This window comes from Convolutriloba macropyga, chromosome 12, assembly GCF_964194025.1.
Source record: "Convolutriloba macropyga chromosome 12, txConMacr16.3, whole genome shotgun sequence".
Classification (NCBI taxonomy): Eukaryota; Metazoa; Xenacoelomorpha; order Acoela; family Convolutidae; genus Convolutriloba; species Convolutriloba macropyga.
The window spans coordinates 55,445,800-55,468,426 of record NC_134479.1 but is presented as its reverse complement, the minus strand read 5'-3'; the positions used below and the strand labels follow the sequence as shown (position 1 = coordinate 55,468,426).

At 36.6% G+C, this 22,627-nt stretch overlaps 1 protein-coding gene across 1 annotated transcript in view; it reads right to left on the bottom strand.

Annotated features, from left to right (window-relative positions):
- Positions 1-4,383: 4,383 nt before the first annotated feature.
- Positions 4,384-22,627, bottom strand: part of LOC142350551 (uncharacterized) — a 61,666-nt gene continuing 43,422 nt past the window's right edge. The window contains exon 6 of the mRNA XM_075402401.1: positions 4,384-4,749. Coding sequence (XP_075258516.1) covers positions 4,384-4,749 — 366 coding nt within the window. The remainder of the gene's footprint in view (positions 4,750-22,627) is intronic.

Here is a 22,627-nt window from a genome sequence, read left to right as displayed (position 1 = left end):
TCAAGTACACAAAGTCAAAAAAGTTCATTTTTTTCACAGATTTAAAACAGGATTGTTAACTATCAACTCAGAATCAGTAATTGTTTCTCATTATCTAATTTAGAAAAAAAAACAAGAATAACATGATTCTAAAACTATTCGCTATTTAATTACTTCACGTGTTACTTTTTCATTGCGACGCAGATATATACCGCAAAATTACCGCCTTAGTAGAATTGGCTCGAAAATTAGATATATACAATGATCGAGATTAGGAGGCATCCTTTGTATTTTACTCTTCGCCAAAAAAGGATTCTAACAATTTTGCGAAAAAAAAGAACATTCGGAACGAAAAGTAGGTTCCAAGTCTTGCACATTTCCGCTCAATTTAGGTATCTATTATTCGCGCGCATTTTGAGCATGCAAAAACCACTTTAATAAGGATTTAATTGACGCTTTCAAAGCTTTAAAGTGTAAATACATGCAATCACAAAAACTGATTTTTTTTCCGAAAAATCCCTCTCACATCGAAGGCTTTGTATATCAATGTGGGACTGGCCGATTTTAATAATTAGTAATAAAAAGTACCCATAAGTAATCAGTAGTAATAAAGTACTATAAGTAGTAGTAAAGTAGTAATAGAGTACTACTGATAGTAATAAGTTAGGTATAATTAAATAAGTAGTAATTAAGTTAGGCCTAATTGCAGATTATATGCGAAATCGAGCTAGATTGCGCGCAAAAAATCGATACATAAATGGAGCAGATGCAAGCCGTGCGAAAAATAGGTTATAAAGTTTGTACTTGAATTTCGCGGCTGGGATTAGGACACTTTTGCGAACACGGCTGCTGATTTCCCTTCAATTTTGCCACTTTCTGCTAAAGTAGCTATTTTCCGCAGTATGTTCCATTTTCAATGTATTAACATAGTAAAAACAAACACAAGATACGCGCATCGGGCATGTCTGCCCGTGACGATTTGGGTATACCTCTGCGTCGTAATGTTTAGCACTCAAACAGTATAAAATTCAATGAAACTAGTTCAAATTGTTAGAAACACAGAAAACACAGACAGATTCGAAGAAAAAGGCTAAACCATCCAAAATATCCACCAAAAGCTATAGAAAACCAGAAAAAAGCTTCTTAAAAGGGCGTTCAACAGTGCAAAATTTTAAAATATTTAGCTCAAAATTCCGTTTTCAGGTTGAATACTTGGTTCCAATTGTTGAAAAAACTTACAAAAGCAGAGTTTTTAGTTACTATAACAGTAAACAAAACCTTGACCGAAAAAATTTATAGCAAACACTACTGAAAAATAAATCATGTCCACACAGTACTTAGTCGCTTATCAAAAAAATTCACATTCGATCTCTCCCAGAGAGTTGCTTGAACAAAAACCTCTTTTTTTCTATGGTTTCCTTTATTTTGAGTGCAGAAAAACAGCAGTTATTTAGAGATTTTCAGTTAGATGTTGTCGTGTTGCAGATCTAATCAAGGCATTGGGAGCACAAATTTTCAGATAGCTAAAAAAATTAGACAAGACTTAGTTTAATCAAAACAGGGAATATTGATTTATATTGTTATCTAAAAATTGCCAAAAAGCTTGAAAAACTGTTCAAATGTTTTTTTTTGTTTTATGCATTAATCTTTTAGGCTGGGAAGGAATGACATACGAAAACGTGACCAGTTGATAGACAACCAGTTGAAGCAAAACTTTTAAGGGTGGTTTTTTAGGCTGTTACCAATTAAAACAGTTGAAAAAGATACTTGGATAAAATTCATGAATATATAAAGTATAAAAGTGCCCCCCCCCCAGCAATTGTACTTTTTAAAAAATGAGTTTGCAAAGAACCTGACGAAATTAAAATATATTAAAAAAATGCATCAGTTCTAAAGAACAGGGAAATATTATTTTGGCAATTTTACAGTGGAAATGGAAAATTTTTAATGTTTTATATTAAATAGACTTCAGCTATGAGGATTGGTGGGAAATCTTTAAAATAAAAATGTCAGAATTTGAGGATGAACCTAATCTGAGACGCTGCAAATGCTATACTTTTTAAGAACATTTTTGAATCAAATTTTTGACACACACCTGTGCACAAGACTAGGTAGATCACAAAATCATGTAGCAAAATCAACATTCAAAAGCGAAATCAACCCAACACAACACAAGGGTAGACGAATCCCACTACACCTAGTAGAAAAAGTAGAAAACAAACTTAAAAAATTAATCGAAGACAAACAAATTAAAAAACTAACATCATGTTCAGACCAATATTTCATAAGCCCAGTAGTAATAACTGTCAAATCAGATTAATCCATCAAAATCGCATTAGACTCAAAAATACTCAACGACGCAATACGCAAAAACAAATATCAAATGCAAAGCATAGACCACCTAATTGAAAAAATAGCTATGAAAATTTCTGAACTGAAAACAACAGAGGGGACGCTATACTTTAGCAAAATAGATCTCAAATACGCTTATAGCCAACTCCCCCTACACCCCGAAAGACAAAAACACTGCAATTTCAATATACTAGGCGGCAACGCTACGGGCACCTACAGATTCCTAAATGGCTTCTACGGCCTGACAGACCTACCAGCAACATTCCAGAAAATGCAAAGAACCTGTTGATAGACAACCAGTTGAAGCAAAGCCTTTAAGGGTGGTTTTTTAGGCTGTTACCAATTAAAACAGTTGAAAAAGATACTTGGATAAAATTCATGAATATATAAAGTATAAAAGTGCCCCCCCCCAGCAATTGTACTTTTTAAAAAATGAGTTTGCAAAGTTTCTGACGAAATTAAAATATATTAAAAAAATGCATCAGTTCTAAAGAACAGGGAAATATTATTTTGGCAATTTTACAGTGGAAATGGAAAATTTTTAATGTTTTATATTAAATAGACTTCAGCTATGTGGATTGGTGGGAAATCTTTAAAATAAAAATGTCAGAATTTGAGGATGAACCTAATCTGAGACGCTGCAAATGCTCAACTTATTAAGAACATTTTTGAATCAAATTTTTAACAGCTATGATCCTGTAAAACCAATTAGCCCCTTTAATACTTGAATGTGTCAGATTAATTTTGCAGTGGCTATAAACTTTCTGCTACTGAAGGCAAAATTTTCTTCTGCCTGTTATCATCCGACACTTTCAGACAAGATAAGACTATTTTTTAAAAAAAGTAACTTAAAAAACAGCATCTGAACAATCAAACCTGCTCCCTTAGTACACATTTCTCCACGCCTACAATTCTCGCATAAATAAAATCAACACAATTTTTTCCGCTCTTCGAAATTTTTCCTCAAAAACAACTTTTTGAGCCGTATGCACACCCCGAATTTCCGGTTCACTAATTCTCCATCGATTTGTTAAAATCAACGCTCTGATGCAACCCATGTTGAGATGCCAGGCGGAATCAAGTATGTCCAGACCTAAGATGAACGCACGAGAAAGGTTTCCTGTGTCCAAAATTACAAGGGAAATGAACGGACGAAATATGGCGTAGGCACTCAAGTCTGGCAAATTCCTTAAATACTGAACATGAAAGCACAAAAGTTTGTTGAACGCACAAAAGTCTGACCAAGAGGGCACGAAAATCTGGTGAACTCACGAACGCCTGAATATGAAAGCATAAAAGTTTGTTGAGTGCAGGAAAATCTGGACATAAGCCGTTTTGTCGTGCGATGGACTGGACATAGACACCTTCCGTCTTGAACGGTCTGGACATACCGGATTCTGTCTGGAAACCCAACATTGGAATTTAATTTTTTTGAGTTCTGAAAAAACCACGATGTGGCTAATAACAGCTTCTGGTTATCGCTTTTATCGCTTTTAGTCAATTGTAGATGTCTTTGAAAAAGATACACTGAATTTGCAAAACCACATTAGATACTCGTAATATGCAAAAGGAATGTAAAGTAATGTTAGTCATTAAATTCGTTGCATTTTTTTTGAAAATTTTATACCCCTGCACTAAAAATCTGACCATGTATTGATTTTCTTGGATCTCAAAATTTCATTCAGAAAAATTTGGTAGAAATTTCTTAATTCTTTTAATGATTTGAAGGAGCTAAGGTTCCCTGGAATTTTGTTCAGTAGAATAAAATTTGAAGAATAACGTTTTCTGGCCAACTTCTGATGTGCTTTTTTCATGGCGTATATTTTACCTGAGAGCTTATGACTATAGAATTTAGCTAGTGATAGTCTATTTACTCTTTGTTTTGATTTAATAGAACCTCATTTATTTTATGAACAGCTCTGTTGTTCAGCATAATTGTTATTTGTAGGATTGAATATCTCATTTTGATTGAAATCTTCAGTTGAAAACGAATGGTAAGTTGGCGTTGCCATAAGTAAAAAAATGAATATGAATTGGTTGTTGATATGTTTCTCACGTGAATTGAATTTCCTCGTTGTAAAAGTATTCGGGAGCTTCGATTCGAGTCAATCCATTGTTCTGGAGACGGATTCGAACGTAACTTCCGATTCCACTTTCCACCTGGTACTCAAACTTGATCCTTCCACCTTCAATCCTATTATTTGTTGTCATCTTATCAACAGGCAGAGGTTCTATGAGAACTGTGGGGCTGCTTTGTAGTCCGTAGAAGCTGGTTGTTCTGATTGTGACGTAATACTCTTCACCGGCAGTGAGAGGCTGAGTTGTCTCATTTCCAAGAGTGATGTGACCAAATCCACCCTCGTTGTATCTCACACATGGGCATTGGGTTCCAGAGGGCGACACCAGAATGTCCATGAACTGAAATTTTGATACTTGTGTTGAAACAATCTAATTAGATGGATTTGCGATTGAAGATTTTGAAATAATTTTTTTTAGTTTGCGAATTCAAAGAGAGGAACCTATATACACTGGAATGTGTATTGAAATAAGGTTGAAAATGTTCAGCATGGGCGTGGACCCTGTCATCCGCCAGAAGTATTACAAGCTGGTTCGATCACCGACCACGCCTTCCCTCCATTTCGGGATACAATTCACGCTTACCTACACTGATATTTCAAAACAGGTAAGAACACAAACAGGTGGCGTGATAGCCGAGAGGTAAGGTGTGTGATTCACAGGCCAATGATTGAGAGTTCAATCCCCTGCCTCCGTGAAGCCGTCTGTGTAAGGATGAGCTCTTATTTAACCATAGCTTCAGGTTGACCATAGCCTGACCAATGTTGGCTGCAATGATGGTACCACGTGAAAGTTTCAGACGCAAAAAAAATTGGCCATAGTCACCAAAAAAAGAAAGAGCAATGCTGCTCATAGAAAGAATAGTCTGAAATGTGGGGAATAATAAGAAAAAGGGCAGCTGAGAACAGGCCACTGTGGCCTAATGCTGTTCCGCTGCGATTACGCAGGAACCAAAATTATTATTATTATTAAATTCCGGGTGTAGCTAGGGTGATTTTTGATAAGTCAGTCCACCACATTTTTCTCATAGCCGCAGTCGGCCGACCCAGATCTTATCATCATTCCTAATATCGGTCCACCACGATCATTTGATAAGTTTTATCAAGGCTATCAGACCATTTAATCAAAAATGGGCTCCAATCAGACCAAAATGAGTCGGGCACAGAATGGCCCAGACTCACAGTGTGCGCTCAGTAGTGTTACCCCTAGTCCAGACCTGGAATTTATGAAAAGACCTAATAATTCCAGGCGGGGGAGGGGGAGGGGGTAAATATTGCTTTAAATTACACTTCCAAGGCTCCTAGTTAAAGTCGAGGGAAAACTTTTTGACAAATCCAGCCAGATTCATTTCATGGGTCGAGCATGGTCTTTTCATGGGTCCAGCAAGAGTCTATCCAAACGTCTGGTTCTTAGCAACTTCGGAATCTCTATTTTTTTCTCCTTCTGTACACAGAGAAATGGCACTAGTGCAAGACTGCACAGCATTGCACCAGAGCAGTCCAACTTTTAAAACACAGTTGGAAAACTGCAAAAAGAATTTTAAGAATTCTTAAGAATAAATTTAGAAATCTTAGAATTTTAAAAATCTTCAGCAATCGCATTAAGAATTCGTCGCAGCTGGACTATATTGCCAACCAAGTTTATTGATTGAAACTAGGTAGTTTGATTGTAGAAATCTTCTTATTGTCCATGACGAATTTGTGGCGCTACTGAATTATTTCTCTTCCAAATTAAGAAAATATCAATTTTTCAATCAAAAAATGATGCAGATTTTCGAAGGATTGTTGATTCTTCTAAATGCTGACCGAGGAGAATGTGTGCTGACAGCGTTATACGAAATAATTTGCACTATAGTTGCATGTATTTTGCTTTTTGTTGCGCTAAAGTGCAGGAAACGCTCGCTTTATCGTGCTGCCGAACTCCAATTTTATTATACAGCCAAATTCCAAGTTTTCTTCAGTCAAAGTTTTTTTTATCTAGCGAAAGTAGAGGACAGTTGTTCTTGTTCAAGTCCAGGTAAAATGAAGTACATCACGCAAAGTCCAGAATAAAGTTTTTTTTTCATAATAAAATTTGTCAAGGACACTCTCTTCTTGACTTATTTCAGTCGCGGAAAGTCTTTTAACAATTCTAGGTTTAGACTAGGGACAGGCTCATTTGAGTTGCGGGAGTCCCCCACACTGGCTGCTTTGAACAAGAAGCATCAATATAGTGTATTACTTTCAAAGCTTAGCTCTATTTATATAATATGATGCCAAAAAAGCTATGTAGACTTAAAGAATTTAAAAAAAAAATATTGCAAAAACTAATTTTTTAAAAGTTCAAATCAACATTTAAATTTCAAATATGATCTCTAGTAACTCATTGCGCTTTAGCCTTTTTAAAAATTCTGTAGACAGTTTACAATTTTTCACACAATTTCGTAACGAATTTTGAGTCAAATTTCTGTCACCATTTTTGCCCATTTTTAAAGAACTGTATGTTATCGCAATTGCTGCTTGAACATTGCGCATAAATTTTCATTTGCATTCAGAATGGTACTTTTTCGTGACATTCAAGTACCTCCCACCCTTTTTCGTTTAGTAGATTGCTGACAATCTTCAATTAATGCACACGATCTTTATCTTGTTGAAAAGTTACACTTCTTAGTAGTTTTCTTGAAAATTCCTAAAAAACTGGAAAGAGTAGAATTTTGAAAACCTATAAAACAGTTGGCACCCATATTTGTTTTATGTACACCCAAAACATAATTGATGGACTGCCCAAACTTCAAATTCTTGTGTCTTTCGTCAAAAATTGTTGTTTTAATTCTTTGGAGAGCTCAAACAATTCCTTCGCTTAAACTCCAAGAGCTTGTTACTTCTTTGCTAAATATTTTGTGCATGCTGTTCATTAGGCCTTTTTGTAAGATGACTTGCATTCGTTTTTTGTGCGTGAAAATCCGAAGTCTCGAATCGCAACCATGAAACAGTAACCAAGCAAAAAATCTTCACCACTTTTTATTGTAGTTTTGGAAATTGAGATTAATATATCGTCTAAAAGTTTCTCAAAATGTCACTCTATCTTTCAAGTCTTTGCGGAAATCAAATGATTTGAGCTAAAAAAAATTGATTGAATCGTACAACATGTGTTTTAAGAAGCTTTTTGGTGCCATAGACTTCCGAGTTTATCAGTGAAATTTTATTTTTCGGCGAGGTCATTCTAGCTAATCAACTGAAACAAAGCAGTGCTTATCATAAATCAGTCAACTCATTATCTGTTAAATTTTTTATAGGTTGGCTGCGTTCATCGGCTGGACTTTTCGGTTCTGGTTAGACATTACAGATTCTCAAAAGGGGTCTGATCAGACGATACAAACACTGAAACTCAACTCTGTTCAGAAAAACAATGTCATAGCAGGATATCAATGAGACACTAGATTGTGTTACAATATCAGTCTATCTATGTCCTATTTCTGCCCCCCCCCCCCCGCAGTCCGCCGATACTCTTGATTTGCCCAGATTCCCCCCCCCCCGTGCCCGATCAGAATTGATTTAATCCGATTTATCTCTGGTTGGGCACATCAGCCGGCTTGAAAACATTTTGTGGGGAAACAAAACATGAAAAAAATGGAAAACTTGAAAAACAATTTATGATTGAAAGGACATAAACAGGAGGCTTGATAAACTCAGTAAAGAGGTGCTCCGAAACAGTTTTGAATTTGATAGAACCTATTCTATTGCTTCAATGAAATTATAATTATAATTTTAATTTTCTATTATAATTATTATAATTCTTCGCAAAGTAAGAATTGCTCTGAAATGTTGGCAAACTATCTTAATACACTAGAGAAAACACGAACTGCAATTATAATTCACTTATTTTTTAAAAAACAGAACGTAAGGCTTCAAAAAGGCTAATATCACAATGCCTGATATCGGTGCGTGCAATTGAACAGTGAAAAAATCACTTCAGTAATTCAGTAATACGCAGTTCTATTTATTGCAAACAATCTTCTTAATTCATTTTTCACAACCTTAAATCCATTTTTCGCAACTTTATTAAAAAATTAAACCTTTATAAACTCACTGATTTGAAATTCGCTACCGGCTTTTCACTTATATGAATGTTCTAAATGTGTCTTGTGAATCATATGAAGAGGTTAGGAAATGGCTTAAATACGAGATTTTACTTATCAGTTGGTCGCTGAGACGTCGGCATTCGTATAGAATTTAACTAAAACAACGTTTCCTGAATATTTGATCTCCCGATTTTTTGTTATATATAATCTTACGCTTAGAACAATTACGCCTTGAGATTAAATTTACTCTTCAAATCAGATGCCTCGACGCATTTCTATGAAATCACATTTTATTATTCATACGAAAAAGTATTAAAAAAATTTGGTCAATTGTAGAAGAGAAGAAATATTCCAAATGATGAAAAACATCCAAAGCCATATAATTTTAATTGGCTGACTCTGTTTAATAACTGTTTAATAGCAAATTACAACGGTTTAATAACAGTTTGTTTTGAAAAAAAAAACGCTCATCCAATCACCAATGAGGGAACAATCTAATTTTAATCTGAAAAAGTTCGACAGAATTAGGTTAGAATTTTTTTCAAATTTATTAGTCAATCAATGTAGCCCACAAATTATAGAGATCATATAACTCCAAACATTTTTGGATCTTTTCATTTATGCAATTGTAATAAAAGTATTAGAGTCAATTCTACAATGGGATATCTTTTGTGGCTAGTACTTGCAAAAAAATTTACAATGGCAGCACGTTACAATGTATAAAGTAAAAGTTATGTTGATAGAAAACTTTTTTTGTTGACTTACCAGTCTTTTGTTTGAGACTGTTGACTGTCTGGTTTGTTTTTGAAGACGTTTTTAGTCTGCGTTAAATTCGAATAGAATAGAATAGTTAATTCAATTAGACAGCAAACTATCATATCCAATTACACTTCAAGCAGGACACAAAATGAGCATAATGCTCTTCAAGTCTGTGCCTATATATGCTACAAAAAAAACTCAAAATAAATTCATATTTTAAGGGTCATTTTGAGTGACTATTGGTTACCAATGAAACTTAATAATGTTAGTGAAGACTGCCCTATTTTTTATTTCAACCTCTTGTCTGGTTTTATCGAACCAACGTCAAATTTGAACTTTTGCGACTGCAGAAAAACAATTGAAGCAAAACCCGATGAAAAAATTTGAGGACATAAAATTATTATTGGTTGTTTATTTTTTAAAATTTCATGTCTTTTTTTGAAGTGAAAGCTTTTTCATGTTCGCTATGAAAATGTCACGTATCATCTGCGATACAAGACTCTGAAGACAGTCGAACGCGAGTTACAAGAAACTGATTTATCGGCTTAGCTTGCTGTTGCATTCTGTTTAAGATTTTGTCTTTCGACGTAGAAAAGAAAAACGTTTCAACTTTACGTTGTCAACTGCAGCACCGTGTTTGTGCGATGATCAGATAGTTCTTGTTTAGAATAGAGGTGTCCCAGTTTCAACGCTAAAATTGATTTTAAAAGACGTAATAATTGCTGTGAGTGCCGTGAATAGTTGTAAGAATTGCGCTTTTTAAGCGCTGTATGTGGTGAGAGCGATCAATACAAAAAAATTCACCGCTAAGAGCCTTACAATTCACTGTTGAAAATCATTGTATTTTCATGGTGAATTTTGGCAAGATTTTTTGGTTTTCTGCAGTGAAATATTGATTTTCGCTTCTCCGGCATGAGTGAACCATTGACCCCCCGGAGCTTGGTGGCAGAGCACATCAGCGCTGAATCATGACAAAATTCATTCTGTTTTTTCCCCTTCCCATTTCTCTGTTCATGTCCCACTTTGTAATTTATAGTATGAATTTTATCTTACTAGATGAGTCATCTTATGCGCATAACAAAATTCAGGCGCTCGTATTCATCTGCGCATGATAAATTGCACGCTGCCTTTCATATGTGAAGAGTTAATTTTAGAATGTTTGCGTTATGTTCAGCTTTATTCGCGTTCTTTCGGAGATAATTACCCGCGTTTATTTACATAAGTGGGAAATTAACCGCTCGCTCTCTCTCTCTCTCTCTCTCTCTCTCTCTCTCTGTCTCGCTCTCTGCTCTGAAAACAAATCGAATAGTGAAAATGAACTTTTTGGTGAAATATGAATTCATGCTCTCATGAATATAAACCAGTTTTAAACATTTTGTAATAAATTCAAAGGAAAAAATTGAATTGAATCATTCAGTTTTTATATTCTGAGTTTGAAATTGAGTTTGAAGCCATTTAATTTAACTTAAGCCATTTGCAAATTTCTGAATGATTTGGAGGTGGAATCCGGAGGTCAAATCCGGAGGTCAGAATCTGGAGGTAGAATCCTTAGGTCAGAATCTGGAAGTCGAATCCAGAGGTCAGAATTTGGAGGTCGAATCCGGAGGTCAGAATCTGGAGGTCGTTCCAGTTGATCGCACTCCTCTTTGACGGAGATGAATTGCGATATTGGTCTCGAACTTCGGTCAAAGTGATCCGACAGGCTCGAACGGCTGGGTAGCCACCTAAAAATTGAGAAGCTGAAATTGAAAACTCAGTGGTAGGGGAAGGGAGTTTCTTTTTCCTAATTTATTCCACCTTATCACAAGCTACACTTCCTGTGCCGCAAAATGCTAATGAACCATGATAACCAAAGGGGGGCATAGGGAGGCTAGCCAACTACATGACTTCTTTTCACATAGCGCACAAACATAAAAAGATGTCCCGCAAACGTTGTAAAGCTACCTGGGTGAACTCCCCCGGCCAAAACCCTATGATGTTAATAGGGGTCTGTAAAGAGCGACGATACTTGATTGTCTAAATAATGAGGGTTTAAAACACAACTTTAGGACCGGGGTGGGGTTAGCAGTAACTTACCTCCAATGTCGATTGACTTGATGGCTCCGTTGACAGACTTTTCCTCGTCCTTAGCTCTGAAGATCTCCATGAGCGGCTGAGATTGTTACTCCAGAACCTCCAGGTGTCTGGGACAGTCCGAGATCACAGGAGGGAAGTCATTCTGGTTGTCCACAAACACCTTCACCGGTGCCACCGCCTGAGAGTCACGCGCGATCACTAAACGACTAGAGGTTAAACAATCAATCACAACTAGGAACAGTGACATTGTCAGCCAATGAGAGACCATATCGATGATGATAGCCTTCTGCTTGAGTTCCAACAACAATTGGTTTCATTTGGCTGAAATTTAGTTTACAAAAATGGGGTTGGGTGGGCTAGCGCATGAGTGATGATGGGAACGAGGGGGGGGGGGGTTCAGACTCTTAGAAACTCCCCCATTAACTTAGGTCTCCAAACATTTCCGGTGAATCGCATACTTACAATCTTGAAAGCCGAAAGAATCTTAGAAAAAGTCAATGCCCTCCGGGCGTTACCTGTTTATCCAGGTTTTTAAGTCAAATGTTTCAGACGAAAAATTGTCAGGCAAAAAATCGCATAAAATGACCACAGGACAAATATAACTGCAGCAAATTTACTGATTGCTTCCCTCGTTACGTTATGAAACAAGTAACTGAAATAAACTAAAAACATAGCCGGCAGATTGCCGGAAAAAAGCCGCGATAGACGCTTGTGGCCTTCCATGAATTGAAACAACCAAAGAAATAAGATAGAAAGATCGACCAGGAGACATTTAATAGACCGCTAGACTTTTTGGGTTAGCCTCGGACTCTCATTTTTTTGACACATACGTTCTATAAGGAAAAAGCCCATAAAAAGCTATTTCAAAATTGATATTCGAAATCAAAAACTCAGGACTAATAATCACCAATTAGGGCATATAAGATTGGCCCTACTTAGATGCACACTATTAACTAGTATATCTTCATAAAAAATTAAAGTTCCATAAGTGAGTTCAGAAGTCATTTTTTTGAGTAAGTTACGCAATTGACCTAAAAGCAGAAACGACGTCACGTACACAAATTTTAACTGCAAAGCAATAGAAGTCACTGAAGTCAATTCCAAGAAGTCAGGTCGTAAGAACCATCGATGGAGAAAACGAATTAAAAAAAAAACCCCGATGTCCCCAATAATAGCCGCTATCGCTTCGCGGCTATTAAAAAACAGGTTGCGAACTGATTATCCTGTCACAACGTTACAACAAAAACTTAAAATGAACCAGTAGCGAATGTTTTAGAGTTTTAAAATTTAACTACATGTCAAAATAGAGTCAAAACAGAGTCAGCAACTTCAACAGAAGTCTTCCTAATAAACATAACAACATAAAAAATATCAGCAAAAATAACCATAACTATGTGGAAAAGTTTTTATGCAAACATTTTGTGTAAAAGAAAGTTAATCCTTCAGTTTTTGAGAAGATCTTAAAATTCGCTTATCGAACTTTAAGGAACGAAAATATTCACATCTCTCTAAAGTGCTCCTCGTTAGAAGACTGGGTCAACGGCAGACCAGTTTTTATCACCTGTATTTATAACTTATAGCTAAAACTAGCATGGTCGACTTAGGAGGGTGGGGGACTGATGGAGTCAAACTCTTAAAACTAAGAACCGCCCTCCACACTGCAATATACATCGTCAAAACTGTTATAATGGAAAAATCAATCAACTCAATCGTTGAGTTCACCTAGTTAAATAAAAACTAAAGTTTGTTAACCAGTTTATGAAGCTGTAAATTCTTAATAATTGGAAAATATGTATCTTACATGAGCTCGGGATCCCTGACTGAGGACACCATTGTACTTGTCCTTGTCCAATTCCGGAGGTCAGAAACTGGAGGTCGAATCCGGAGGTCAGAATCTGTAGGTCAGAATCTGGAAGTCGAATCCGGAGGTCAAAATCTGGAGGTCGTTCCCCTTGATCGCACTCCTCTTTGAGGGAAAAGAATTGCGATGGACGTTGGTCTCGAACTTCGGTCAAAGTGATCGGTGTCGTTACGGAAAAAAACTGGCGGCAACAGCTACAATTTGGCTGAAAAAGAACCAGGAATCATTCAAAATCTCCGAAATAGTAAATACGAAGGCAGAAGACATTCTAAAACAAACAACTTAGGAATACTAAAACACATAAATGTTTCACATATTAAAAAAAGAACAGGTCAGAAAGAAGAGGAAAGACAGGAATAAGTTTAATTCAACCGCCAAAAGGAAGATACACAGTAGCCGCTAAAGACCATTAATGAACTCTTCGACAACTGACAACACAAATACCGCCAAATGACGGTATCCATGACCGTAAACATCAAAATGATAAGGGCACGAGTTGCTAAAATCTTCTCGTCGGATAAGTCTTGTACTTTTTAAATAAGGACCCAAATGATTTCTATAGTACATATTATTTAGAGACACTAGTTTCGGATTAAGATCTTTTCTCCTCATATGCCCGGCAAATCGCACGTCTACTGGCCAAATAGCTTGCTGAAATTCTTTAAATTTTTGGCAAATGTATTGTCTTGATTGAGATTTTACGTCATTGTCTCCTACTATTACCAAAACAAAGTCAAAAGTTGACGCTTTCTGTACTAATTTCATCAAATCACTACACCGGCGTCCTCCATATCCATCGTATTCTGGACTGAAAATTTTTTTTTGTAAAACTGATCTCTTTGCCAAAAAAGTATTTAAAAAGGTACCTATATTTTTGCAATAAACTATCTTTCTCGAGATACTCTTTGCTGTCTCTAAGATTAGAGTCCCCAATGACAAGAAACCGCACCTGAAAAATAAATTGTAAAAACCAAAAAAAATTTGTAATTCAAAATTTTTAACTCAATTTTTCTAAATGATAGAGCAAAAAATCGACCCCCCCAACCTAGGTCTTTGAGCTCTTGCTTTCACTTACATTCAAATTATACCTAGGACATTTCAAAAAAACGAGCTGGGTGCAAGAGAAAATGGAAAAGGTTGAAATGAGACAAAAAGGTGTAATAATAAAAAAAACGTTTAAAATGATAGAGCAAAAAATCGACCCCCCCAACCTAGGTCTTTGAGCTCTTGCTTTCACTTACATTCAAATTATACCTAGGAAATTTCAAAAAAAATGAGCTGGGTGCAAGAGAAAGTGGAAAAGGGTGAAAGGAGACAAAAAAGTGTAATAAAAAAAAATTTTAAATTAATCTTTCTATATGATAGAGCAAAAAATCGACCCCCCAACCTAGGTTTTTGAGCTCTTGCTTTCACTTACATTCAAATTATACCTAGGAAATTTCAAAAAAAAGAGCTGGGTGCAAGAGAAAATGGAAAAGGTTGAAAGGAGATCAAAAGTGTAATAAACAAAAAAAATTTTAACTCAATTTTTCTAAATGATAGCGCAAAAAATCGACCCCCCCAACCTAGGTTTTTGAGCTCTTGCTTTCACTTACAATCAAATTATACCTAGGACATTTCAAGAAAACGAGCTGGGTGCAAGAGAAAATGGAAAAGGTTGAAATGAGACAAAAAGGTGTAATAATCAAAAAAACTTTTAACTCAATTTTTCTAAATGATAGAGCAAAAAATCGACCCCCCCAACCTAGGTCTTTGAGCTCTTGCTTTCACTTACATTCAAATTATACCTAGGACATTTCAAAAAAACGAGCTGGGTGCAAGAGAAAATGGAAAAGGTTGAAATGAGACAAAAAGGTGTAATAATAAAAAAAACGTTTAAAATGATAGAGCAAAAAATCGACCCCCCCAACCTAGGTCTTTGAGCTCTTGCTTTCACTTACATTCAAATTATACCTAGGAAATTTCAAAAAAAATGAGCTGGGTGCAAGAGAAAGTGGAAAAGGGTGAAAGGAGACAAAAAAGTGTAATAAAAAAAAATTTTAAATTAATCTTTCTATATGATAGAGCAAAAAATCGACCCCCCAACCTAGGTTTTTGAGCTCTTGCTTTCACTTACATTCAAATTATACCTAGGAAATTTCAAAAAAAAGAGCTGGGTGCAAGAGAAAATGGAAAAGGTTGAAAGGAGATCAAAAGTGTAATAAACAAAAAAAATTTTAACTCAATTTTTCTAAATGATAGCGCAAAAAATCGACCCCCCCAACCTAGGTTTTTGAGCTCTTGCTTTCACTTACAATCAAATTATACCTAGGACATTTCAAGAAAACGAGCTGGGTGCAAGAGAAAATGGAAAAGGTTGAAATGAGACAAAAAGGTGTAATAATCAAAAAAACTTTTAACTCAATTTTTTTAAATGGTAGAGCAAAAAATCGACCCCCCAACCTAGGTTTTTGAGCTCTTGCTTTCACTTAAATTCAAATTATACCTAGGAAATTTCAAAAAAAATGAGCTGGGTGCAAGAGAAAATGGAAAAGGTTGAAATGAGACAAAAAGGTGTAATAATCAAAAAAACTTTTTAACCCAATTTTTCTAAATGATAGAGCAAAAAATTGACCCCCCCAACCTAGGTTTTTGAGCTCTTGCTTTCACTTATATTCAAATTATACCTAGGAAATTTCAAAAAAATGAGCTGGGTGCAAGAGAAAATGGAAAAGGTTGAAATGAGACAAAAAGGTGTAATAATCAAAAAAACTTTTAACTCAATTATTCTAAATGATAGAGCAAAAAATCGACCCCCCAACCTAGGTTTTTGAGCTCTGGCTTTTACTTACATTCAAATTATACCTAGGACATTTCAAAAAAACGAGCTGGTTGCAAGAGAAAATGGAAAAAGTAGCATGATGCGACATCAATTTGGGAAAGGAGGAGCCGGAGAAAATTTCAGCAAAACATGCTCAGTAGCATGATGCAATTTCTAGTTAAAAAAAAGCAGTAAAAAATCAAGACCGCAAAACATGCTCAGTAGCATGATGCAAGATCAATTTGGGAAAGGAGGAGCCGGAGAAAATTTCAGCAAAAGCTGCTCAGTAGCATGATGCAATTTCCAGTTAAAAATCAGCAGTAAAAAATCAAGACCGCAAAACATGCTCAGTAGTATGATGCAAGATCAATTTGGTAAAGGAGGAGCCGGAGAAAATGTCGGCAAAACACGCTCAGTAGCATGATGCATTTTTTAGTTAAAAATCAGCAGTAAAAAAATCAAGACCGCAAAACATGCTCAGTAGCATGATGCGACATCAATTTGGGAAAGGAGCCGGAGAAAATTTTAGCAAAACATGCTCAGTAGCATGATGCAATTTCTAGTTAAAAATCAGCAGTAAAAAATCAAGACCGCAAAACATGCTCAGTAGCATGATGCGACATCAATTTGGGAAAGGAGGAGCCGGAGAAAATTTCAGCAAAACATGCTCAGTAGCATGATGCAATTTCCAGTTAAAAATAGCAGTAAAAAATCAAGACCGCAAAACATGCTCAGTAGCATGATGCAAGATCAATTTGGGAAAGGAGGAGCCGGAGAAAATTTCAGCAAAACATGCTCAGTAGCATGATGCAATTTCTAGTTAAAAATCAGCAGTAAAAAAACCAAGACCGCAAAACATGCTCAGTAGCATGATGCGACATCAATTTGGGAAAGGAGGAGCCGGAGAAAATTTCAGCAAAACATGCTCAGTAGCATGATGCAATTTGTAGTTAAGAAATAGCAGTAAAAAATCAAGACCGCAAAACATGCTCAGTAGCATGATGCAAGATCAATTTGGGAAAAGAGGAGCCAGAGAAAATTTCAGAAAAACATGCTCAGTAGCATGATGCAATTTCTAGTTAAAAATCAGCAGTAAAAATCAAGACCGCAAAACATGCTCAGTAGTATGATGCAAGATCAATTTGGTAAAGGAGGAGCCGGAGAAAATGTCGGCAAAACACGCTCAGTAGCATGATGCATTTTTAGTTAAAAATCAGCAGTAAAAAAATCAAGACCGCAAAACATGCTCAGTAGCATGATGCGACATCAATTTGGGAAAGGAGCCGGAGAAAATTTTAGCAAAACATGCTCAGTAGCATGATGCAATTTCTAGTTAAAAATCAGCAGTAAAAAAATCAAGACCGCAAAACATGCTCAGTAGCATGATGCGACATCAATTTGGGAAAGGAGGAGCCGGAGAAAATTTCAGCAAAACATGCTCAGTAGCATGATGCAATTTCCAGTTAAAAATAGCAGTAAAAAATCAAGACCGCAAAACATGCTCAGTAGCATGATGCAAGATCAATTTGGGAAAGGAGGAGCCGGAGAAAATTTCAGCAAAACATGCTCAGTAGCATGATGCAATTTCTAGTTAAAAATCAGCAGTAAAAAAACCAAGACCGCAAAACATGCTCAGTAGCATGATGCGACATCAATTTGGGAAAGGAGGAGCCGGAGAAAATTTCACCAAAACATGCTCAGTAGCATGATGCAATTTGTAGTTAAAAAATAGCAGTAAAAAATCAAGACCGCAAAACATGCTCAGTAGCATGATGCAAGATCAATTTGGGAAAAGAGGAGCCAGAGAAAATTTCAGAAAAACATGCTCAGTAGCATGATGCAATTTCTAGTTAAAAATCAGCAGTAAAAAATCAAGACCGCAAAACATGATCAGTAGCATGATGCAAGATCAATTTGGTAAAGGAGGAGCCGGAGAAAATTTCGCCAAAACATGCTCAGTAGCATGATGCAATTTCTAGTTAAAAATCAGCAGTAAAAAAACCAAGACCGCAAAACATGCTCAGTAGCATGATGCGACATCAATTTGGGAAAGGAGGAGCCGGAGAAAATTTCAGCAAAACATGCTCAGTAGCATGATGCAATTTGTAGTTAAAAAATAGCAGTAAAAAATCAAGACCGCAAAACATGCTCAGTAGCATGATGCAAGATCAATTTGGGAAAGGAGGAGCCGAGAAAATTTCAGCAAAACATGCTCAGTAGCATGATGCAATTTCTAGTTAAAAATCAGCAGTAAAAAATCAAGACCGCAAAACATGCTCAGTAGCATGATGCAAGATCAATTTGGTAAAGGAGGAGCAGGAGAAAATTTCGGCAAAACATGCTCAGTAGCATGATGCAATTTTTAGTTAAAAATCAGCAGTAAAAAAGTCAAGACCGCAGAACATGCTCAGTAGCATGATGCGACATCAATTTGGGAAAGGAGCCGGAGAAAGTTTTGGCAAAACATGCTCAGTAGCATAATGCAATTTTTAGTTAAAAATCAGCAGTAAAAATCAAGACCGCAAAACATGCTCAGTAGCATGATGCGACATCAATTTGGGAAAGGAGCCGGAGAAAGTTTCGGCAAAACATGCTCAGTAGCATGATGCAATTTTTAGTTAAAAATCAGCATGAAAACAATCAAGACCGCAAAACATGCTCAGTAGCATGATGCGACACCAATTTGGGAAAGGAGCCGGAGAAAGTTTTGGCAAAACATGCTCAGTAGCACGATGCAATTTCTAGTTAAAAAACAGCAGTAAAAAATCAAGACCGCAACACATGCTCAGTAGCATGATGCAAGATCAATTTGGGAAAGGAGGAGCCGGAGAAAATTTCAGCAAAACATGCTCAGTAGCATGAGGCAATTTCTAGTTAAAAATCAGCAGTAAAATCAAGAGCGCAAAACATGCTCAGTAGCATGATGCAAGAGCAATTTGGTAAAGGAGGAGCCGGAGAAAATTTCGGCAAAACATGCTCAGTAGCATTATGCAATTTTTAGTTAAAAATCAGCAGTAAGAAATCAAGGCCGCAAAACATGCTCAGTAGTATGATGGAAGATCAATTTGGTAAAGGAGGAGCCGGAGAAAATTTCGGCAAAACATGCTCAGTAGCATGATGCATTTTTTAAATAAAAATCAGCAGTAAAAAAATCAAGACCGCAAAACATGCTCAGTAGCGTGATGCGACATCTATCTGGGAAAGGAGCTGGAGAAAGTTTCGGCAAAACATGCTCAGTAGCATGATGCAATTTCCAGTTAAAAATCAGCAGTAAAAAATCAAGACCGCAAAACATGCTCAATAGTATGATGCAAGATCATTTTGGGAAAGGAGGAGCCGGAGAAAATTTCAGCAAAACCTGCTCAGTAGCATGATGCAATTTCCAGTTAAAAATCAGCAGTAAAATCAAGACCGCAAAACATGCTCAGTAGCATGATGCAAGATCAATTTGGTAAAGGAGGAGCCGGAGAAAATTTCGGCAAAACATGCTCAGTAGCATGATGCAATTTTTAGTTAAAAATCAGCAGTAAGAAATCAAGACCGCAAAACATGCTCAGTAGTATGATGGAAGATCAATTTGGTAAAGGAGGAGCCGGAGAAAATTTCGGCAAAACATGCTCAGTAGCATGATGCATTTTTTAAATAAAAATCAGCAGTAAAAAAATCAAGACCGCAAAACATGCTCAGTAGCGTGATGCGACATCAATTTGGGAAAGGAGCCGGAGAAAGTTTCGGCAAAACATGCTCAGTAGCATGATGCAATTTCCAGTTAAAAATCAGCAGTAAAAAGTCAAGACCGCAAAACATGCTCAGTAGTATGATGCAAGATCAATTTGGTAAAGGATGAGCCGGAGAAAATTTCGGCAAAACATGCTCAGTAGCATGATGCAATTTCCAGTTAAAAATCAGCAGTAAAAAATCAAGACCGCAAAACATGCTCAGTTGCATGATGCAAGATCAATTTGGGAAAGGAGGAGCCGGGAAAAGAGGAGGCAATTCAAAACATGCACGAGCACAAACTGAACATAGCTTAACAATGAAATATTGGCTGCTGGAGTTATATTCTTCCGTCACAAATTCGGAGAATCGGAACACTTTCTTAAGTAACTCAAGTGGGACAAACGCTTCGCAATTCGTTTCTTCAACCCGATAAAAGTAACCCTTTACAGAACCAATTTGCTCGAAAACTTCAAACAATTGTACAGTGAACAGCATTGAAAAATGGGGCACCCTCCATTTGAATGAAATAACGAATTTGACCAAATTTTTCTACTTTTCCAGAAATTGACACAAAACAATTTCCAAGTTTCGACCGCTTGTATGAAGGGGAATCAAAATATGTGTTATTAAAATGGTGACGATTGAAAAAAGTACCTCCTGGGTAACGTGACCTGCCCAACTTGACATCTTCTGTTTCAATCATCTCATCAGAAAAACCAACGCAATCGATTACTGGAATTGGAGACAATTTATCGAAAATTTTCTTCAAACGGAGATTTTTAATTTCTAACCTCGCTTATTTGTGTCTTCGTAATACTCGCCTACAAATGATCTCAATTTCCGATTGTGAACCTGTAAAAAGATCACTTAAGGTTCGATTAGCAGATTCGAAACTCATAGCAGAGTAACAGTAGAGTGGTCCAAACCGCTGAACTTGGTCAACCAAATGCCTCAAGCAGTGAACATTTATTGTTTCAATGCGTTCGTTTCCACCGTGCATTGACACAATATCCCTGCAGAAGTCGTTCAACAGAATCCGAGCAGCAGCTGTTGATGTTGCAGCACTTGACTCGAAAAGAAGTCGTACCCCAAACACTAAGTTTTGAAGGTGCAAATATAAATCCTGAGGTAATCTGTTACGGAAAACTAAAATGCTAATGTAAAAAATCCAATTGAAATATTCGTTCGCTTTGAACTGCGCAATCTCATCTAACGATCTGATCTTCCGAGAATAGGCAACCATTTCACGCGGACAGGATAACTTTGAAAGTATAAGGCCAACTTCAGTTCGATCGTTAGGACATAGAGCTCTGTTGCAGAGTTTAAGTAACTCAGGAAAGACTCCCAACAAGACACAGTGCATATAGTCCACCGGTGCCGTAAGTGGTAAGTCATCGATCATTGACGCAAAGGCGCTTTTGCCTTTCACACCAGCTACATTGATTTTTTCATCAACAGGTAGTAACTCTGCATAATTAACGAGCATATCATTAACGTCATGTTCTCGAGTTTTATCTGTTTGCGGAAACGGATAGTATGAATGTGTTCTACCAATCGTTTTACCAGGCGCCGTGCAGAAATGACAGCCATAGAAACCGTTAAATTTGTACATATTTAACATGTGGCTTTTTGCAACCAAATCTGCTATAAGCAGTTTCACTTTGAAAAACGTCTTGAAGAAAAAACCATTAAATCTAACTTGAACACTACTTAACAGCTCTGCATTTAACAATGGGACTATATCTGTCCAATTTGGAATGGTGCAACCCACAAAGAGCGCAGCTAAGACAATATTTTGTCGCGAATTTCTTCTTCGAGGAGGCAAATCGGCTATCTGTAACCATACCGGCCACAATTGTTTTCGAAGTGTTGACTTTTCAATGTTGACACCATCAGAAAACAAAATCAAGTTAATAAAAAGTTCTCTGTTTTGCTTCACCTCTGTAGGAGGACATAGAACACAATTGAAGTCGCTGTAAATGTTTTTCTTACGATACTTAGAATAATCAAAAATTTCACTTATGTTTTGCTGAATGATGTCTCTCAATTGATAGCGAAAACCAGTTATGCACAAAGATTGTCTTGGTGAGTTTTTGACAACTCTTACTTCTTCAGTGAATGATGTTTTCATTTGACGAATGTACTGATAACCAGACGGAAATTGATTTTGATGAGGAAGAAAAGTTTTTATCATCATATGCATCGTACTTGAGCATTCGTCAGAGAGCTTAAAATGAGAACAAAACGACTCAGCCAGCGCTTTAGCTTCGTCAACTTTGATGTGACTTCTCTCAAAAAGATCGGGGCTCGCGTTGGAAAAGTCTTCTTCCTCAATTTCTGGCACTTCATAAGATTCAAGATGAACATCAACATTTTGTGATTCATGTATAGCTGATATAGAATCAATCCCAGTCAAAAAAGGGGTTTCCTTTGGAGACTCGAAATCTTCTTGTCCTGATTCTATTGAAACTTCTGTTTTTTCAGTTGTTAACTCGCTTGTCGTCGAGGCCTCTTCAGAAAAACTGCTGTCAGATGAAAGATTCTCTGAACTACTATTGTAATTCTGAAAAATTGATTCCACTGTTGGAACAAGTCGAAACCTACTACTAAGAGAAGGTGATCCGTCATTGCTTAGGGCACTACTCGTTAACTCATTAACTCTTTCAATGCACTTCCTCTCAGCTTCCGTTTTTAGGCATAGATGGCAAACTATTAGTTACAATGTGTTCTCCCAGCTCAAAAACAACTTCATCAGGTGTTTCATAGATGCAACCTTCTAGCAAACTCTCAAAAACCTCTGCTGCATTCTGTTCTAACTTCTGCAATCTGCAAGTTCGGCAGAGGCAAGCGTTGATTTCGAAAAACTCTGGACCATATTTCACGAAAATTTCATCACCAGGTCCAATCCGTTTTCTCACACGGAGTTGCACAATACCGCAGTCTC